The following is a 21,221-nucleotide window of genomic DNA, read 5'->3' on the forward strand; positions in this document are numbered from 1 at the left end:
GCCCTCAGCGAGCAGGCAGTGCATTATGGCATTATGTGTGAAATCGCCTCCATCTGCTTCTTCACCGCTGAGAACTGCTGGGCGAAGTCGTCGATGGTGTAGCCGAAGAGGCCAAGCTGGGAGACGGGGGCGTTGAGAAACTTAGCCTTGTCATCATCGTGCATCTCGACCATGTTCAGCCAAAGGTGGCGCTCCTGGACCACGAGGGTGGCCATCGCCCGGCCGAGTGCCTGCGTTGTGACCTTTGTGGCTCTGAGAGCAAGATCGGTGTCAGAGCGCAGTTCCTGCAGCACATCGGGATCGGGACAACCCAGATGCAGCTCTTTAAGTGCCTTGGCTTGATGGACCTGCAGGAGAGCCATGGCATGTAGGCTTTGGAGGTCAATGGATCGCAACGCCCTATCCACCTGGGGGACTTCCGTGTACCCGTGGGCCGCTCCGCCATCCAGGGTAGCGAGAGCGGACGAGCAAGGGGGTCGGTTACGGGCAGTGAAATGTGCCCTCCACGACCACGTCAGCTCGTCATGCACTTCCGGGAAGAATGGTACCGGGGGGCGTGGCCGTGAGCGCGTCCACCTCTGACTGGGCGGGCTGGCCTGAAGGCGGCATCCCAGTCGAGTCTTCCGCGTCAGACACCTGTATGCTCTCCGATGCAGCGGTGATGTCATCATCCAAGCCCGGGGGCTCGAGGGACAATGCCGGCTGGCCGCGAGTGCACTCATCCCGTGCCCGGGCGGAAGCACACGCGAGCGTGTCGGGGGGGGGGGGGCGGGTGGTTCATGAGGATTTAACCGGTGAAACCATGCCCGTCATCATCCCTGTATCACCTTCATCGCCAGCTGGGTCGTCCTCAATCCCATGGGAAGAAGGAGCGACGCGGGGGGCGGCTGAAGTGGCATTCACCTTCAGGAAGGAGAGCCGCGACCGCAATGTTACCATGGTCATGTTCTCACAGTGAGAACATGAACCATCCACGAACGCCGCCTCAGTGTGATCGTTACCTAGGCACACGAGGCAGCATCTGTGGCCGTCATTCTTGGAGAGAAACCGACCGCATCCAGGAACAACACAGGGGCAGAAAGGCATCTTGAAAAAGACGTGTCATGAAAAGACTATTGATAGTCTACTGAATGTTTGTTGAAACACTGTTTACTAGCTATAGCAAGCCAGTCGATAAGTTGTTATTTGCTGTTGTTATACAGGCTATTGAAAGTCTACTGAATGTTTGTTGAAACACTGTTTACTAGCTATAGCAAGTTAGTCGATAAGCTGTTATTTTGCTGCTGTTATACAGGCTATTGATAGTCTACTGGATGTTTGTTGAAACACTGTTTACTAGCTATAGCAAGTCAGTCGATAAGCTGTTATTTTGCTGCTGTTATACAGGCTATTGATAGTCTACTGAATGTTTGTTGAAACACTGTTTACTAGCTATAGCAAGTTAGTCGATAAGCTGTTATTTTGCTGCTGTTATACAGGCTATTGATAGTCTACTGAATGTTTGTTGAAACACTGTTTACTAGCTATAGCAAGCCAGTTGATAAGCTGTTATATTGCTGCTGTTATACAGGCTATTGATAGTGTACTGAATGTTTGTTGAAACACTGTTTACTAGCTATAGCAAGCCAGTTGATAAGCTGTTATTTTGCTGCTGTTATACCGGCTATTGATAGTCTACTGAATGTTTGTTGAAACACTGTTTACTAGCTATAGCAAGCCAGTTGATAAGCTGTTATTTTGCTGCTGTTATACAGGCTATTGATAGTCTACTGAATGTTTGTTGAAACACTGTTTACTAGCTATAGCAAGCCAGTTGATAAGCTGTTATTTTGCTGCTGTTATACAGGCTATTGATAGTCTACTGAATGTTTGTTGAAACACTGTTTACTAGCTATAGCAAGCCAGTTGATAAGCTGTTATATTGCTGCTGTTGTACAGGCTATTGATAATCTACTGAATGTTTGTTGAAACACTGTTTACTAGCTATAGCAAGTCAGCCGATAAGCTGTTATTTTGTGCTGCTGTTATAGAGGCTATTGATAGTCTACTGAATGTTTGTTGAAACACTGTTTACTAGCTATAGCAAGCCAGTTGATAAGTCACATATAGTCAGTTAAATATCTACTTGGGACCATCAAAATAAAGTGTTACCGAATCAACTCAAAGGAGTGGTTCACTTCTGATTCTAAAAACGATAGAAGTATGGGACACTCTGAAATATGTCCAGTTGTGCTCTTATAAATTGCTTTTTTATTACGACAGAGAAATATTCATCTGCTCCCAATTTATGATGTTTCAAAAGGATTAAAGCTGGAATGTCAGTGCTCCTACAAATAATTGCTAGATGTGACGGAAGTCTGATCCCATGGAAATTACCAACGCAATCATCTCACTCATTGTGATAATGGACGATTTAGAGATGCAAAGAGAGTAAATACTAACACGCTGTTCTGTCCGGAAGCCATCTGAATGAAAAGAGGTCTTGTATTTAATCTCCCCTTGAGTGAAAGCATGAAGCAAGTGGGAAAAATCACTGGCATTTTCTCACTGTCAGAGGCGTCGTCTCCTTTCACAGCATAAAATAAGTCTAAATATAATGCCTGTATGAGCTCTATTCCAGGGGAAATCAGAAACTAATCTCTATACTTTTTCACCATTAAGTTACAATAGTTAAAGTTCGCTTTCAAATGTAATTTATTTTCCATTACACCAGATATTGCTGTCCTGACTGGCTACAGTTGCAATTTGACTGTTTACAACAAATGACAAACAGAGTCATTCATTTCCATTGGGGAGTCAAATGGGGAATGAAAAGATACAAATGATCTTTTTTTAATATCTTAATTGTTTCTCCTAGACAGCCAGGAGACAATGTAGAGAGCAAATGGAGAATTTTGTGAGTTGAAAAGCTTTTCAAATGTTACTAGAGAGAAAAATACCCCTGTAATCTCACGTCTCCCCTAAAGTTTCAGAAGAGATCTCAACAATGTCTCAGATTTTGCTTGGATTTCACAACCTTCCAAAGCCTGCAATGAATAGTCAGAGATCTCAATATGAACTTCAAATCAAATTCTTCCAAGAGCAAAACTTAACGTATTAATTTCTGTGATCAATAGCTGATGCTTCCTGAAACTTCACAAAGGTTTTCCCAACTCTCTTTGGCTAAAATTGGCATATATACATTTTAAGGAGGTACACGCTGGACTCGACTGCACATACTAGTACAGAAACTTATTTTCACGCTTATTCATTACGCACGATGCATGTCCCAGTCATAATAAATAATGTAAATAAATGTAATTAGAATGGAGACATCATCCGCAAGTGGTGAGCCAGGTGTAGGAGAGATACGGGCAAGCTTCTGTATCTTCACCACTTGAGAAATCAAGATTATTTAAATATATCCAAGATACATCCTTTGAACAAAAGTCTTAATAACTTATGGAAAATCTGCTTCTAAAGTGCACTTTTCTTGTTTTCAATGAAGTTTAGATATTTTTACTGAAAAACGAGACAAAAGGTGCTGATTAAAAAGAGGATTTTTGTAGTGTAGTATGGAACCCAGGTGCAGGAAGTGTCTGCTGTGGGTTAATGACCAACACTTGAACAGGTGGGCCGTGTCCGCTCGGGTTAATGAGATAAGACCCTAAACATTGGTGGGGTTTGGGTTCACTTTCCACCTGATTGGGTCTTGACATCCTCTTCAAGAGCATGACTAATACTGGAGCAGACATGCTCATTTCATTCCCTCTAGCATTCTCTGTACCCTTCCCTCCTCATCCCATCCGTCTAGACCACAGCGAGAGGCGCATTTATCTGCGTTTTTACAATCATTACAAGCCAGTGGGTGGAATAGCAGCAGCATCTTTCCAGGAGAGCTGAGGAGAGAAAGCCGTACAGGAACATGAAGCGACACATTTATTTGACTGCTAATAAAGCCAACTTTTCAAAGCTGTACCTTTTTCATGACCACAGCCACCCAAACATACCAAACACACACACACACTGTGGATCATTATCAAAGGAATAGTTCACCTGAAAATAAGAATGTTGTCATCATTTACTCTGCCATGTTTCAAACATGTATGATGGAGATATTTTGGGTGAACTATCCATTTAAAGTGGTGCATACTTACATTTTTATCCATCTAGGCACTTTATTGTGTCTTCATTTAAGCCGATCAATGCCAAATGCCTCAACAGATGCTAGTTAAAATGTAAACAAGCCATTTTCTGGTCTACAACTCTAAAAGTGGATAAAAGACAAGCTTACAGAAAGTTCATAGTAATAAGTCCTATGAGACGCACAGTTGGCGGCAACATAAGATGGACAACTTCTGCTCGTGTCTATCCCCACTGGAAAAAGAGAGGAAAGATTAATGGGGCTTCTGAAATGGGCAGCATATTTCTTTATTTGGAGCACATATGCCGTTGGAGCGCCTGCGGCGTTGTCCAGAGGAGAATCAGACTTCACTGTTGGTTAGTGATGTGCTTCGAGACCTGTCGTCACACTGATGGGTCTATTTGTAAATCACTCTGAGGCTGCCAGGCGCTGAACTTACGGCTTTATGAAATGTGCTTTTGCAAGCAACATGTAAAATGCAATGTCCTTTTACATTATTTCAAAAAGTGACTGTGAAGTTGCTTTCTAAAGAAATGCAATTTAACCGCTTTTGAACCTCTTATAACTCAATGTTATAATTTTTACCCCCAATTATCATTAAAACAAAGCAAAAAAGTCTAGTCTGCCGGCAGGTCATCCCCATCTACCTGGACGAGGGAGGGGACAAGGGGAGGGAAACAGAAATAATTAAAATGGGGGGGTACTTCCTGTAACAGTGTAGTACCCTCCCAAAAACACTGTAAAATGTAAGAGAGGGAAAAGGCCAATGCAGAGCGACAGTGAGAGAGAGAGAGACAGGAGAGAGAGATGAAAAAAAATAAACTTGCCAGTTCTCCGATATGCTGCAGCTTGTTCCTCGGCCACTCCTCCACCCTCTATCGGACAACAGCTGCACCTCTCCGGGCGGATTAGAGGCAGTCCTCCAGCCCCTGGCGGACGGAACACCACACTGCGTTCTCGGGGAACAGAAGGGGTCTCCCTTGCCCCTGGCAGCCGTTCTCCCACTCCAGGCGGTCGCCAGTGAGCCCCTCCCCGCTCGCAGTCGGCAGTCTTAAACCCCGCCGTGTTTCAGCGGCCGGTAGGCGACTCCTGCTCCCCTGGTAGCGGCCCTGACTACTCCAGGTGGTCAGTTAGGAGCACCTTCTCCCCTCGTGGTCGGCGGCCATCGTCCTCTTCCAGGCGGCCGGGCTCCTCGTCCCTCGGCAGATGGCCGCGGCTGCTCCGTTGGGGTGGACGGTAGTGGCGAGAACTCTACTACGGCGTATCCCTCCTCCTTCCCGGGTTTCGGCACCAGTGTAAAGGGATCAATGGAAAGGAGGAGTCGAGAACCGGCATTTTCAATATAAATAATAGTTTAACGATAAACTTAAAAGACAACATAAACACACACATGGCGGACATGTCCGTAAACGATCTCTCTCTCCCGCACGATCCTCTGCAGTCGACCTTTATCCCTCACGGAGGCTTAATTAGCCTAATACGGGACCGGGTGTGTAGGATCACGACCCGGCCCGCCCTCCGCCCTGCCACAAAAGTATTTATTAGTTAAAGCACCCTCAATTAAATAATGTTGGTGCATTATTGCGTCTTCACTTTAACTACTAGAGCACCTCCCAAAATATTCAGAAGCACCCTTAGAGATTTTGATCTGGAATGGGCCTGTACCCATTGCAATAAATATGCAATCTATGTGGGACTAGTTCTTTTAATTAGTCAAATTCCCACTTAGAGTTTTCAACTAATGCAAATAATTTTGAGACAGCAAGATGCTTTTTTAAATAATAGATTAATATGATACTTACTCAAAAGAACTACTTCAGAAAAGGGTGCACAATTTCCTGTTCATTTCAAACACATCTGACATGTAAGAACATCTCAAGTATTTTATAACCAACTTTAATCTCATTCAATGTGAGCACACTTTGAACACTTTTCAGAACAAATATATTCACCCCAACAAAAAATAAACTTGTTTTGAACCTGGAATAGTCCTTTAAATCAACATGCTCTATGAACTCACACTTGCCTCTCACAATCAGTCCAATGCACTTACTAGTATGTAATGTCTCATTTCGAGTGGCACGGGTTCTCCAGCGCTCATGCTCTCTGTGAACCAGCTGATGTTCAGCACGTGTTTGTTGTGAGGTTCTCTGAGGTTCTGCTCCTCCAGCCAGTTCCAGAGGTCCTGCGGCGCGTTCCCCTCCGACACCACATGAGTCACATGACCGCTGAAAACACCACACCGTTACACGGCACTTAATGCATTCAGGAAAAAGCTTCAGATTGTATGTCACATAAATATGTGTTTTGAAAGCACATTAATTCAGTTTCCCATGTACTTTATGTCTGGTTGATTTCTTCTGCACACACACACACACACACACACACACACACACACACACACACACACTCTCTCTCTTTCATTTCTTGTGTGGATCCTGACTATCTCTGATCACATTATACAGTACAAAATCAAATTATGTGTTCTTTAACAACCACACCAGCATCAGATAGCATGGATGTGAAGATGTGGTACAAATATGTATGTACTGTACAGCTCCTTGAAACTACAATCTTTCTTGTGCAATGTGTCCTTGTCTCCTGTGCTCTGTTGTCGGTTTGTGACTGTTTTTCTTCAGTAATACCAGGGGATTTATTATAGAACGTTGTATTATCAGACTCTTGCTGGTATCAAATCCTCTCTGGCTCATAAAATGTCAGTTTTTAGCGCATCATGATCTGTTTCCTGTGGTTTGCTGCAGTCAACAGCACGTCGAGCGGTGTGCAGCCGTAGGTCACTGAAACTCAAGCTGAATTTCTGGGAAGGGTGCCATACCTCAGCTGGGTTACTGCACGCTATGCCACAGCGAGCTGCTGGCTGCTGTTATGCCAGTCTACCCAAACAACTCCCACTGGTGCCCCTCCACCTGCACAAACTGGCACCAACGAAACTATTGCATCGCATCTGTCCACACAGCCATGAGCAGAAGAATAATAGATGGTTTGAATCAGTTGTATGGTTGACACTTGATAGGGAACAGGATTTTTTATCGCCTACTTTGAAGTTTCATCAGACTTTTTAACTTTGCAGGTATGTAAAGGGATTCCCATATGGGATTACCATTACCATAACTTTTCTGAAATGTATTTATATATATATTGTATATTGTATATTATAAATATACAAAAAGTGGCCAAAACAATGGGGGCTAAAACAGGAAACAATTTTATAAAATCTGAATATATAGTTGTAATTCCAAATACTTTATAGTTGTAAATCTAAAAATATAAATATGAATATATAGTTCCCCTTTTGTCACTCACTCGACATTGTGTCGATGTAGTGACACTAAGGGTCGCTCTTGGGAGCCCAAAAACACCTTAAAATCTTTGAAATAAAGCCAATGAGAATTGGCGAGTACGCTGGTCATTCTACCTACGGGTATGAGGCCGCCCCGGTTGACGCTGAAGGCGATTCGGGGGCTTCTATGGGTACGGTTCCACCGGGTAATCCCCTGCAGACTGTTGATTCACCAGTATGCTCGTTTGCTCCCTTCCAGTTCTGGGATGAGACAGGCAGCTAGCCTCAGTGCCAGCCTGATATCTCTTTTGGAGCTTGCGGGTTGAATGAGATGTCGATCGCTGCATCGGAGAGCGCCTTGGTGATGTCAGACGCCGAGGACTCGACTGGGCTGGTGCCTTCATGTGTGCCAGCTCAGTCTGAGGCCGACGCGGAGCTGACCACCATGCTTGCCTGGGCCGCCACAAGTGTCAGGCTAGAGTTGAACCCTCCACCCGCACCCCAAGAACTCACGGCTTGAGGCCCTCCAGCCCCCTTCTTCCCAGAGGTGCATGACAAGCTGACGAGGTCGTGGAAGGCACCTTTCATTGCCCGAACCTGATACTTCAGCTCGCCCGCTCTCTATGGCCAATAGGCCAAGGCGCTAAAAGAGCTGCACGAGGGTAGTACTGATCCCGATGTACTACAAGAACAGAACTCGCCCTCCATGGTATGAAGGTCACGGCGCATGCACTCGGGAAGATGATGTCCACTCTCGTGGTCCAGGAGCGCAGTGTCTGAACATGGTTGAGATGAGCGACACGGATAAGGCATGATTCCTGAACACGCCCATCTCCCAGGTTGGCCTTTTCGTCGACACCATCGAGGACTTTTCCCAGCAGTTCTCAGTGGTCAGCAACAGACCGAGGCCATCCAGCACATCTTACCAGAGTAAGATCAAGAGTGCGCACCAAGTCCAAGCAGCTCTGCCCCAGCCTGAACCACGCAGCTCGGGTTGATGCATAACTTATGAGACCACTATAGCACTGGCTTCAGACTCGAGTCCCGAGGTAGGCATGGTGCTATGGCACACATTGCGTGGCTATCACGCCCGCCTGCCGCCGCCTCTTCAGCCCTTGGACAGACCTTACAGTCCTGCATCTTCTGTGGCACAGTTTCCCTTTCGTAGACCCACGTCTCCCTTGGGTAGAGCCCTCTTGCTGTGCTTGTAGAGCTCCTCCACTTCGAAGGGCAGGACTTACCGCCACGCCTCTTCAATGTGCGGCCTTGAGCCCATGTGCCTTATTTGACACATGTTTACCCCCTCTTCAGGGCAGGGTGTCGTCTCCATGGGGTCTTTTCCCCCTGAAAGTATAGGAAAGGAAAAGAATGCCTTCCCCAGCACATTTAATGAGCATTTAAAGGCCACAGCTGAATCTAATACTCTGTGGAGAGAAAACTTAGAGAGAAAAGGCCGCGGCTGGCATGGCCTACTCCCATACTAGATACGTCTGGGGATGTGGGGAACTATCAACGTTTTTTGGGGTTTCTGGGGAGGCTACGTGCAGTCCGAGTGCTTCTGTTCCTACACTCGCAGTAGCTTGCTTACACTTGCATTGGCAGTTCACGTAACACATTTCAGCCATTGTGCCGTTTCGTATGGGGACCCCTAGTGTCACTACATCGACACAAAATTGAGTGAGTGACAGAAGGGGTAACCTCCATTCCCTGATGGAGGGAACAAGACGTTGCGTCCCTCTTGCCACATTCTGTACTACATCGCTGTAATGTCCGGGACTTTGTCTCGGCTTCTCAGCACAAAACCTGAATGAACTCTGCATTCCAGCTCTCTTTTATACCTGTATGTCCGGGGGAGTGGCATGCAAATTCTACTCGCCAATTCTCATTGGCCTTTTCTCAAAGATTTGAAGGTGTTTTTGGGCTCCCATGAGCGACCCCTAGTGTCACTACATCGATACAACATCTCGTACCCTCCATCTACTATGTTGAGCAACATGAGCATTCATATTTATAATTTAACAGTGTTGTTTATGAAATGCCATATTTTTTTATATATGTTTGAAATATATATTATTTTGTGTTTTATGAGTTTGATTGCAGCTGTTGAATTCGCCTGTATTTGTAGAGTTAATTTGGGTCCTTGTGTTTGAATGAGTGGTAGTCTATTAATTATGCTAATCAGTAGTTACTACGCTGCACATGGAGGTTTAATAGATGGTTTCTGTGTTATTATTCCATCATAATTGTCTTTGGAACTTTCTGTCTAGAAACTGAACGAGACGCCAGACGCCCCTACTCATTATCATCACAGTGATTTGCATAAAAATTAATTTGTGTGAAAACATTTTATTATACAGTGCAAAAAAAAAAAAAAAAGCTGTTTTTAATTGTTTGCCACAGGGATGTACAGTGTGCCAGTCACAGTCTCTCAATTTGAATATTATTTCTACTGGATAAAACTGGGATTTGAATGGCTTAAAGTAACAAACAAACAAAAAACATTGACATGCATATCCAGTGGAAGTCTATGGGGGCAACCTATTTGCCCAATAGACTCCCATTGTAAGACTATTTTCATACTTGGTTTAATTGTGCGATTTGAGTGCAGTTGTATTTCATTTATTTATTTGGCAATAAGTCTTGTAAATACGCATCTTTATCGCTTCATGTCGGGTCCTGATCACCCTGTCAGTGTTTATATTGCAATGACTTCTGGCTGACTGTACATTATCCCTTGCAAAGTTGTGATTGTGAGCATAAAAAGATGCATTACACGTCATCAATAGCCGTTTGCTTTTGGGGAGTTGCTTCATTCCAATTGAATCCCCGTCAATTGGTGTGGTTTGCTGGTGTGCACCAGAGTACGAAAAAAAAAACAATTCAAATCAACCAAACGAACTGAACTCTGACATCAAATTGACTTGGGTCTGGTCCAAATGTTGTAGTGTGAAAGCACCATAATTCAGGAAATGGGAGATTCCGACAGTTCAGCGGTTGAGGCTCTGGATTACCGACCAGAAGGTCGGGGGTTCAAGCCCCAGAACTGCCAAGATGCCACTTTTGGGCCCTTGAGCAAGGCCCTATCTGCTCCAGGGGTGCCATATCATGTCTGACCCAAGCTTAACTGGGATTTGCAAAAATATTTTTTTCACTGTATATGTGCTAAATGTATAATATGTGACTTAATAAAGGCTTCTTCTGCTTCATTCTCTCAATAGCATTTATTCTTTTGTGGTAAATGTGTAATTTTAACACTGATAGTGACGTTTTTGTGTATGTCCGTTGATTTGATTGTCCACCTTGTGATGTCATGATACTGTAAACTTTAACTGAAGTTATGTTATGAAATGATGTCACACTTTGGAGGTGCACGTGGTTTATATGTTTACAAATAAGTTAGTTGGATGTCTTTTACAAACCATGTAGTGGCTAATTTTACCCACTGAATATCCACCCTGTCATTGTCCACCCAGTTATTGTCTACTGCGTTATTGTCTACCCCGTTATTGTCCACCCCGTTATCGTCCACCCCGTCATTGTCCACCCCGTTATCGTCCACCCCGTTATTGTCATCCCGTCATTGTCCACCCCGTTATTGTCATCCCGTCATTGTCTACCCCGTTATTGTCCACCCCGTTATCGTCCACCCTGTCATTGTCCACCCCGTCGTTGTCCACCCCGTCGTTGTCCACCCCGTCGTTGTCCACCCCGTCATTTTCATCCCGTCATTGTCCACCCCGTTATTGTCATCCCATCATTGTCCACCCCGTTATTGCCCACCCCGTTATTGTCCACCCCGTCATTGTCCACCCCGTTATTGTCCACCCCGTTATCGTCCACCCCGTCATTGTCCACCCCGTTATTGTCCATCCCTTTATCATCCACCCCACCATTGTCCACCCCGTTATTGTCCACCCCTTTATCATCCACCCCGTCATTGTCCACCCCGTTATTGTCCACCCCGTTATTGTCCATCCCTTTATCATCCACTCCGTCATTGTCGACCCCTTTATCGTCCACCCCGTCATTGTCCACCCCATTATTGTCCACCCCGTCATTGTCCATCCCGTTATTATCCATCCCTTTATCATCCACCCCGTCATTGTCGACCCCTTTATCATCCACCCCGTCATTGTCGACCCCTTTATCGTCCACCCCGTCATTGTCCACCCCATTATTGTCCACCCCGTTATTGTCCACCCCTTTATCATCCACCCCGTCATTGTCCACCCCGTTATTGTCCACCCCGTTATTGTCCATCCCTTTATCATCCACTCCGTCATTGTCGACCCCTTTATCGTCCACCCCGTCATTGTCCACCCCATTATTGTCCACCCCGTCATTGTCCATCCCGTTATTGTCCATCCCTTTATCATCCACCCCGTCATTGTCGACCCCTTTATCATCCGCCCTGTCATTGTCCACCCCATTATTGTCCACCCCGTCATTGTCCATCCCGTCATTGTCCATCCCTATATCGTCCACCCCGTCATTGTCCATCCCATTATTGTCCACCCCTTTATCGTCCACCCCGTCATTGTCCACCCCGTTATTGTCCTCCCTGTTATTGCCCACCCTGTTGCAGCCCACCTAACCCAATGGACATCTGAATTTGTTAACTGATTTAGTTTGAGCTGTATGATTTATATAATGTAATTTTAATGATAGACATAAAGATATAGTACCTATAAAAGTATGTTTCAATTTTCAAAAGTTTCAAATAAAAAAAAAGTCCTTAAATTGTAGGAATGAACCAATACTCGGTCAGGGGGCCTCAAGATGACTTAAAATAATTTAAACACAAAGTTTTATTTTTAATCTTTACATAAACTTGATCAAAATGCACACAAAAAAAAACTGTAAAAAATAAAGATGTACGACGTCTCATAAAAAAATAATGCAGGCAAGTGTAATTCAGCAACTCCTTACAAAAACTTTAAAGAACATACAGTAATTGAAACTTCTAGAATCACAACGTGAATCACGATTATTTATTCAGTTACTGTAATATGAAAAAAGTTTGAAAGTTTGAAAAAGAGCAGCATTGTCATCATTACAGCAGAAATACCAGAGGAAATATCTTTGAATATTACCTCGCACAATGGCGGGCCTTGGAGTCCAAAACGTTGAGAACCACTGCCATAATTATCATTAAAAAAGAAAAAAGCATAAAATATATATATATATATATATGCCCTAATAAATATATATAAGTCAGTGCAATAAATTATATTAAAAAAATTTTTACATTTTTTATAAATATTTTAACTGTTGGACAACATGCAAATAAACAATATAAACAATATATTGGATTCTAAAGCCACTTTTTGAATTGTCTCGTCAATGCTTAACTCCTCAGCATTTTAGTTATCTGAATATTATTATTTTGTATTTATATATATATATATATATATATATATACTGTATATATTAGGGCTGTTGATTTAATGTGTTCATTCAGTGCGATTAATTATATAAAAAAATAGCGCGTTAAAAAATGTACGCAATTAATCATGTCCCAGACCGTAATTCAAGCTTTGAGAACCACATGTTTTCTCCAGGGGGCAGTAAGCAAAATACGCAATGTGCAGATTATACAGAGAACGAACCACATTTACTGATAGCAGACAACACAACACATGGACGCGTTGCTTGATGGAGCACAAATCCGAACGCAGGGATCTTAAGACGTGCTTCTACGTTTCAAACATGACGCAGTGACCTAAAACTCCACAAAGCGTCCTGGTTGAGCCACAGTGTATAGACTTTTCAGGGAAGTCAACCTGCAAATGGCATACTTATAGTCGATTCAGCATTTTAAGCTGGTATACGACAAAGTATTGACCATAAACTAATCCCACAATATTCCTTTAAAATGATTAAGAGCATATACATTGTTTTTGAATTCTTACCAAAGCTGTAATGTTTGACTCTGAGTATGAGCAAGGTCATGAAGTGGGCTACATTGGGTACCTGAGCATGTTCTCTACGAGGAAACCTTTTGACCTGGCGAGATTAGTGAGAAAATTCCTCCTGCTCTTCCCCATCCTCTTCTCCACCAGGTACAGCGTCACATCTCTAAACTTCACCTCTTCGTGAACCTGAGTGAAGTTGATGTCAGGTCGCCGACGCTTTCGAGTAAGAAACGCTGTCTGGAACATCTCTGTTGCCCCTAATATGTCAAATCTTCATCACTGCACTTCGACTCTGTCTCTTATTCTTTGCTTGTGTTTTATCAGTATTGCATTGGGTGACAGCGTTGATATTTTTCTTTGAAAGAGAAAGCTGGCAGTTGGTGTCGCACGTTTGTTTATGGTTTGGCACAGAGTGTCGGTGTCTTACAACAGGTGTTTTCAATTTGGCACTCACTCTGATAGGGCACTGCCAAAACTACCACAAACAGATGGATGGAAAAAAATGAAAAACAACATATCATTGTGGGAAAGTTAAATAAATAACAAGGACCCTTCATTTGTAAGTAGGCCTAACAATCAACCCAACAAAAGTCTCACTTGAAAATTGCATGACTGTATTAATCATTTTCCAAAATGTATTACATGGTTCATTACACATATCGCGAGGTGAAATGTCCACTGTGTGGCGCTAAAAGCTAGACTAAACCTAGATTAAAAAGTTTGAGTACAAACTTTAGGTTGGCTTGAGAAAGCCTAGCATGATAGATAGATAGATAGATAGATAGATAGATAGATAGATAGATAGATAGATAGATAGATAGATAGATAGATAGATAGATAGACAGACAGACAGACACACAGACAGACAGACAGATAATAACCCTCAGATAGATAGATAGATAGATAGATAGATAGATAGATAGATAGATAGATAGATAGATAATGACCATCAGATAGATGGACTCAAGATAGAATGACCCTCAAGGTGATGCTAGCATGTGTTAGCATAATGCTAGCACATTTTATCATGTTTTAACACTTCGCTAGTGGATGCTAACATGTGTTAGTATGATGCTAGCAAGTTTCTAGCATCTTTTAGCACTTCGCTAGACGATGCTAACTTGTGTTAACATGATGTTAACACGTTTTAAGCATGTTTTAACACTCCGCTAGGCGATGCTATTATGTGTTATCATGATGCTAGGATGTTTTTAGCACTCCGCTAGGCGATGCTATTATGTGTTAACATGAGGCTAACATGTTTCTAGCATGTTTTAGCACTTCTATAGGTAATGCTAGCATGTGTTAGCATGATGCTAGTATGTTTTAGCACTTCGCTAGGCGATGCTAGCATGTGTTAGCATAATGCTAGCACATTTTATCATGTTTTAACACTTCGCTAGTGGATGCTAACATGTGTTAGTAGTATGCTAACAAGTTTCTAGCATCTTTTAGCACTTCGCTAGACGATGCTAACTTGTGTTAACATGATGTTAACACGTTTTAAGCATGTTTTAACACTCCGCTAGGCGATGCTATTATGTGTTATCATGATGCTAGGATGTTTTTAGCACTCCGCTAGGCGATGCTATTATGTGTTAACATGAGGCTAACATGTTTTTAGCATGTTTTAGCACTTCTATAGGTAATGCTAGCATGTGTTAGCATGATACTAGTATGTTTTAGCACTTCGCTAGGCGATGCTAGCATGTGTTATATGATGTTAGCATGTTTTAACATGTGTTAACATGATGCTATCATGTTTTAGCATGTTTTAGCACTTCGCTAGGCGATGTTACCATGTGTTAGCATGATGTTAGCACGTTTTTAGCATGTTGTATTACTTCGCTAGGCGATGCTAACATGTGTTAGCATGATGCTAGCACGTTTTTAGCATGTTTTATCACTTCGCTAGGCGATGCAACATGTGTTATCATGAAGCTAGCACATTTTTAGCATGTTTTAAGGTGTGGCTATGAAGATTTTAGGTCATTACTTATTGGCTGCTTGATAAAATAAATCCTCTGAGGGAGAGAGAGAGGGAGAGACGCAGGGCTGTCAGGCCCTTTTGTTGCTGTGTGTGTGAAAACGTCAGTTGGGATTTAAATTTCTAAAAATTCCGCAATGTTAATTCAATGGGACTTTTCCAGTTTTTGATCATCCGCTGTGGGAAAACCTAAATCTAACTGATAGTGCCAATAAAAACAAATGTGAGATGAAAAACACAACCACGTCTTTTTGTGGTGCTTCTATGACACTTTTGGCTCACATGTGGACTCACGTGCTCTTCAGGACTCGTGCCCCGATCCTTTACATCACAACTGCAATGATCTATCAGTTGAGCTAATGTGCAATTTGCTCGCACTCGAACATGCTGTTAAATGTAGTTGATTATGTAATGCAAACGTTCAAATGAATCATGGGCTATGGTAAAAGTGTTTATATGTCATAAGATAGCATTGTGTGAGGAACAGGGTGAAAATAACGTGTTTATAAACTGGTAATCTGCCGTTTTACTCGTGATTTGTGTGAAAGTGAATGAAAGTCGTTGTTACTGTAGCACCTTCATTTCAATTGGCGCGATACGAACAATGAGCCATGAAAAATGTGCGACCATGCAGCAAAAATGTAGGTATAGTAACGTGATTATATGAGACGAGATCGCCTTAATTTTAATTCACATATGGTACTGCACTAGTGATGGTAAAGTGAACATCATAACATTTTGTCATGATATCACAAGCCACCTTTGTTGCATAAGAAAAGTGAATCGACAGTGGCGGATTTAGTCATGGGCGACATGGGCAGTCGCCCAGGGTGGCATCTTGCGGAGGGCGGCACCCAGGGTCAGCAACTTTGGGGGAAATTTTCAATATCATTTAGAATCACATACCAGCGCCCCCAACCTACTGAGAAGTGTCCATCAAAATGGAGTACGTGCACGCTTAAATGTGATTAAAATAGTTGTAAACGTAATATACTTTCACATGTGTATGTGGAAGGGTGTAGCAGCCGTGGGGGACGTGGAGGACATGTCCCCTGCACTTCTTCAAGCTAAACCCATATCATGTCCAAATGGTGGATTTGTACACAGTATTCTTTGGGTTTTGTTATTGTGGGCTGATTGAGCGACCATCCAGCCAATCACAGGTGAGCGGAAACAACCCTTACGTAATAGGCCGTCAGTCAGACAGTCTAATCAACACATCACAGTAATTATACAAATGCAAAAGGCAACTATATAAATAAATAAATATGTAGTCTCGTGCTAAAAAGTGAATTAGCATTCTGCCTGGTGTCCTCTGCTGCAAACAGAGCATGCAAAATAATAGTGTTTCCCCCCATCTTTTTAATTGACTGCCCCTGTGTATATGTGTATTTATAAATATAGTGTCACCCCTCCCACTGTCCCAGTTCAATGCTCAAAAATGTGCTTACCTTAAATATAGCGCGATGGGTGAATGACCGAAAGAACTAGGTCGCGAGTACAAGCGGCCGAAATGGGCTTCCTCAGAAGGGTGGCGGGCTTCTCCCTTAGAGATAGGGTGAGGAGCTCAGTCATCCGTGAGGAGCTCGGAGTAGAGCCGCTGCTCCTTTGCGTCGAAAGGAGTCAGTTGAGATGGTTTGGGCATCTGGTAAGGATGCTCCCTGGCCGCCTCCCTAGAGAGATGTTTCAGGCACATCCAGCTGGGAGGAGGCCTCGGGGAAGACCCAGGACTAGGTGGAGAGATTACATCTCCACACTGGCCTGGGAACGCCTCGGGGTCGCCCAGTCAGAGTTGGTTAATGTGGCTCAGGATAGGAAAGTTTGGGGCCCCCTGCTGGAGCAGCTGCCCCCGCGACCCGACTTCGGATAAGCGGTTGAAGATGGATGGATGGATGGATGGATGGATGGGTGAATGACATGAGGAGATGGTCAGGGGTGGATATTTGTAATGTTTCATGAGCACAGAAGTATATCAGTATGTCCACAGTGTGAAGATGGGATCTTGTGTATTTATTAATTAAGTTGTTTTAAAATCTCCCCACTCTGCTTCTAGTCATGACATCCCTTGAACATTTTAAAATACTCACGCTAGCTTTCAACAACTCTACATCCTGTAAATCCACTTCGCTAGCTGATTACACTAGCTGAGACAAACTTTTTTAAATTGTCCATTTTCAAAAGCTGTGCGCTAGTTTCTCTGGCATATAAGATGACTGCAGGGGTTTCTATTGGCCGACGGGTGGGGTGGGACATTTACCAGTGAGCCGCTAGCAGGCCTGTGGGATGGGACGATATGAACCATATCGTGGCATAATTTCAACATTTGCTAAATTGCTTTCTGTCCATGTAATCATAAATAAAATGACCCGTAAACATCATAATCTCTCTATCGCTTGACTTTACACCTGCTGTGCTTTTTTCGACACTGTTTACAGGGTTCACACAAGGTCCTTTAAGTGCTTCAATTTAGCTTTTAGAGATGAAAGCACTGGAATACCTGGAAAATCACCTTAGTGTTAATATTAAAGCGGATAATTTCCTCCGTGTAATGTGTGTCCATCAAAGATGAGGCGACTCCCCTTTCATTGAATAATGTGTCTTAATATAATCTGTTCTTTACAGTCAGATATAAAAGTTAAAAGAAGTATACATTTTAATCTCTACACTGCATGGATGCGCTATATAAACCGAGAGATTCTCATTGAACCGGAACACCGTTAGCCCGTTAAACTCTTAAAGTGACAGTAACCTTTTTAGCGTTTCTTATACGAATGAATGTCAATGTTATTACGTGTAAATTGTACATATTATTTCAAACAGTGATAGCTCATATCATTATTATATATACAATTTCATGATATAAAATGTATTAATATAATGTTGAATTTTTGTATTTTTACTAAGTAAAATTGTTATTATAATAACAATTACAAACAAATGATTAAAACATAAACATGCACTTTCACATACTTTTTTCAGACCTGATCAGCCTGAATGTAGCCCAGATTTTTTATTTATTTGTGATCTTTTCTTATATAGAAACGTATATGAGCAACTCTTATTATTTAAACTTTGAGCGTTTATATTGAGTATTAAATAACTTTATTTTGATGAGAAATTATAATGAGCATTTTGCTCAAACATTTTTTCAGAAAATAAAACATTTTGTCATTTAAGTGTAATTATATCGAATCGAGATTACATAGAATCGTGAATCTCATATCGTATATCAAACAGAATCCTGAGATAAACGTATCGTCCCATTCCTAAATATTAGGCACAATATATTTAGAATTTTAGATATATTTTGAAACTAAAAACATCCTCCATTATTCTTCATTCCTAAATGTTTCATGCGCCTAGTTTAGACATCACTTAAAGGAATATTCCGGGTTCAATACAAGGCTCAATCGACAGCAATTGTAGCACAAAATCAATAGTTTTTATGTGACATATTTGCTGATTTTATTAAAGTAAAAGAGACAGTAATGATTATATTGTTACTTTTATTTTAAAATGAGTATCTGCTGAATATAAGCAACTTGTGCTTGGTTCAAATTTTGTATATTATTGTATTGAAATTCCCTTTGCAATCCATGTATCAAATATGAGGCTTTTAAGGCATCTCTCTTAATCACCATTACATTCATGCCCAATACAAACAAATAAATACATAAATTACAAGCTATTATGATGTCATCTTACCATAAGTTCCTGAGGCCCAGCGAAAATAGTTACAATTTCCCTTTTTTAAATGTCAATATCGTGTTTGGTGCATAAAACACATATGATAAAAAATATTTTATTGAAAAAAAAAAAAGAATATTCTAGTCATACTCGTACTTTGATAAGCTGAATTGAGCTGTGATACATTTCAATCCATATTTATAGACCAAAGAGAGGAAGTTTCAACTCTCAAATATTTGGTATCTCTGAAAAGCCCAGCGAGTTTTCTGATAATACCCCAAAATATACAACTATAGCATATATGGGCAAAGAAAAACCTCAATAGCAAATGTCCTACACAAAATGAATTGCTGGGCCTCATAAGGATAATTACTTTTAAAGCCTAATGTATCAAATATGATTTTTATATTTTTATTAAAGTATACATTCTCGAAACCTGCCACTGTGGTGGACTTTATCTTGTTCTCCTTATTGCATCTCAGGAAACAAAATATTTCTGAAGTCCTCTGTGGTTTTGGTGGGACTCTGGTCACGGTGATGATGAACCCCTTCGACTGTCCAGTCACGTCCAGCAGTTTCTTCACAGATGTGGCGCAGATGTAGTACACTACACCAACCTGTCCGTACCACACTACCATCTGCCTGAGCGCACTAATGAGGATACCCGCTAAGAAGAAGCCCTTCATTAGCTGCTGAATGGACCATATGTGAAGATGAACTGGTCATTGAGGGCTTTTTATATCTTCATTATCTTCATGTTCTCCCTCAGTGAGTTCAGTCACTTCCTATGGCTTCTTTATTTATCTTGTTTATGGTTTGTTGATTTCTTAGTTTATTGGTTCCTCTTTAGCTTTTTAGTCTTCATCTCTTTGTTCATTTTTACACATTAGTGGTGTTTGCTCAAAATAAATTGGGTTATCGTTAAAAATCAATTTCCCTATGGATTTTTACTTCCAGCAGAAACTAGCAGGACAGAGGCGAAATCCTAATTTGCACACCTATCCAAAGTACAGTAGTATGTACTGCAGTGGTGATGGTGAACATCCAAAGAAAGCCAATTCTGCAATATCTTCCATCTTCTTTGTCTTCTTCATACAACTGTGTCATGTTTGCACTCTTTGCTCTTTCCACTATTCTTTGTTTTCCATAAAACCGATTAATATTGAGTTGATTGCGCTCCTGATCTAGAATAACCTGCCATCACAGAACTGAAGCTATGAGAGAAAACTCATGTACGGGTCATTTTCTCATAACCGCAGGTAAAGAGCTCCACAAGGACTGTGTGTGTGTGTTTGACGATGATGTTACGACTCTCATTAACTTGACGCCGGGGGTTAACTGGTGTCACACCGCAGCGTTTGTGTAATTGTAAACCCACTTCCGCTCAATTCTTCATGTCAGTGTGGGTTTGGCTCGGGTCCAGAATAAAAACTGTTGGCCAGTGGAAAAATGGTCAATGTCTGAGCACCTGCATTTCAGAAGAGGAGAGAAGAGTTCATAATAGAACAGCTATAATAATCACTCTTAATAATAACAATAATAACTGTAATAAGTGAATCATGTTCTTATTAACAGAGCAAAAATCATTTGTGTTAACGTAAGACACATTACAAAAGATTATTACATGCATGAGGAAGTGTGTGATTCGGCTGACGGTGTCTCTGTGTAAATGTTATTATTTGCATCTTATTATATCTCATCTTTGTAGAACCTATTTAGTACCAGGATAGTTCTTCTATCAGTTGAACACATTAAAGGAATATTCTGGGTATAATAGAAATTATCTTCAATATACTGCATTTGTGGCATAATGTTAATTACCACAAATATAATTTTGACACCCTTGTTTATTTAGTTATTTTAAAAGGGCAAATACTACAGTTACAGTGAGACATTTACAATGGAAGCGAATGGGTCCAGTTCATAACATAAAAAACACTGTTTCACAAGACGTGAAGTAAAGGCACAACACAAGATTATACAGGTTAACATGATTTTAGTGTGATGAAATCGTTAACATTTCTGTGTAAAGTTATATGCAATATTACAACTTGGTTGTCATGACGAAGTAACACCGGTAAATCCCAAAATTGTGTTTATGTCTTCAGTCTATACATGTGAAACAGTGAGTATTTTAACCTTTACGGATTGGCCCCATTGACGTCTATTGTAAGTCTCACTGTAACGTGTCTTTTGCTTTTTCAAATT

At 41.8% G+C, this 21,221-nt stretch overlaps 1 protein-coding gene across 2 annotated transcripts in view; it reads right to left on the minus strand.

The window, feature by feature from the left end:
• The window catches only part of LOC127660801 (DNA nucleotidylexotransferase-like), a 145,958-nt gene extending 132,343 nt beyond the window's left edge, over window positions 1-13,615 (minus strand). For both annotated transcript variants that reach the window (XM_052151226.1, XM_052151225.1), the window contains exons 1-2: window positions 13,398-13,615; window positions 6,177-6,351 (exon numbers count right to left, since the gene is read on the minus strand). In XM_052151226.1, the coding sequence (XP_052007186.1) occupies window positions 6,177-6,351; window positions 13,398-13,585 (363 nt within the window). In that variant the 5' untranslated portion in view covers window positions 13,586-13,615. The remainder of the gene's footprint in view (window positions 1-6,176; window positions 6,352-13,397) is intronic.
• Between the last annotated feature and the right edge of the window lie 7,606 nt (window positions 13,616-21,221).

The sequence above is a fragment of the Xyrauchen texanus genome, chromosome 20, assembly GCF_025860055.1.
Source record: "Xyrauchen texanus isolate HMW12.3.18 chromosome 20, RBS_HiC_50CHRs, whole genome shotgun sequence".
Lineage (NCBI taxonomy): Eukaryota > Metazoa > Chordata > Actinopteri > Cypriniformes > Catostomidae > Xyrauchen > Xyrauchen texanus.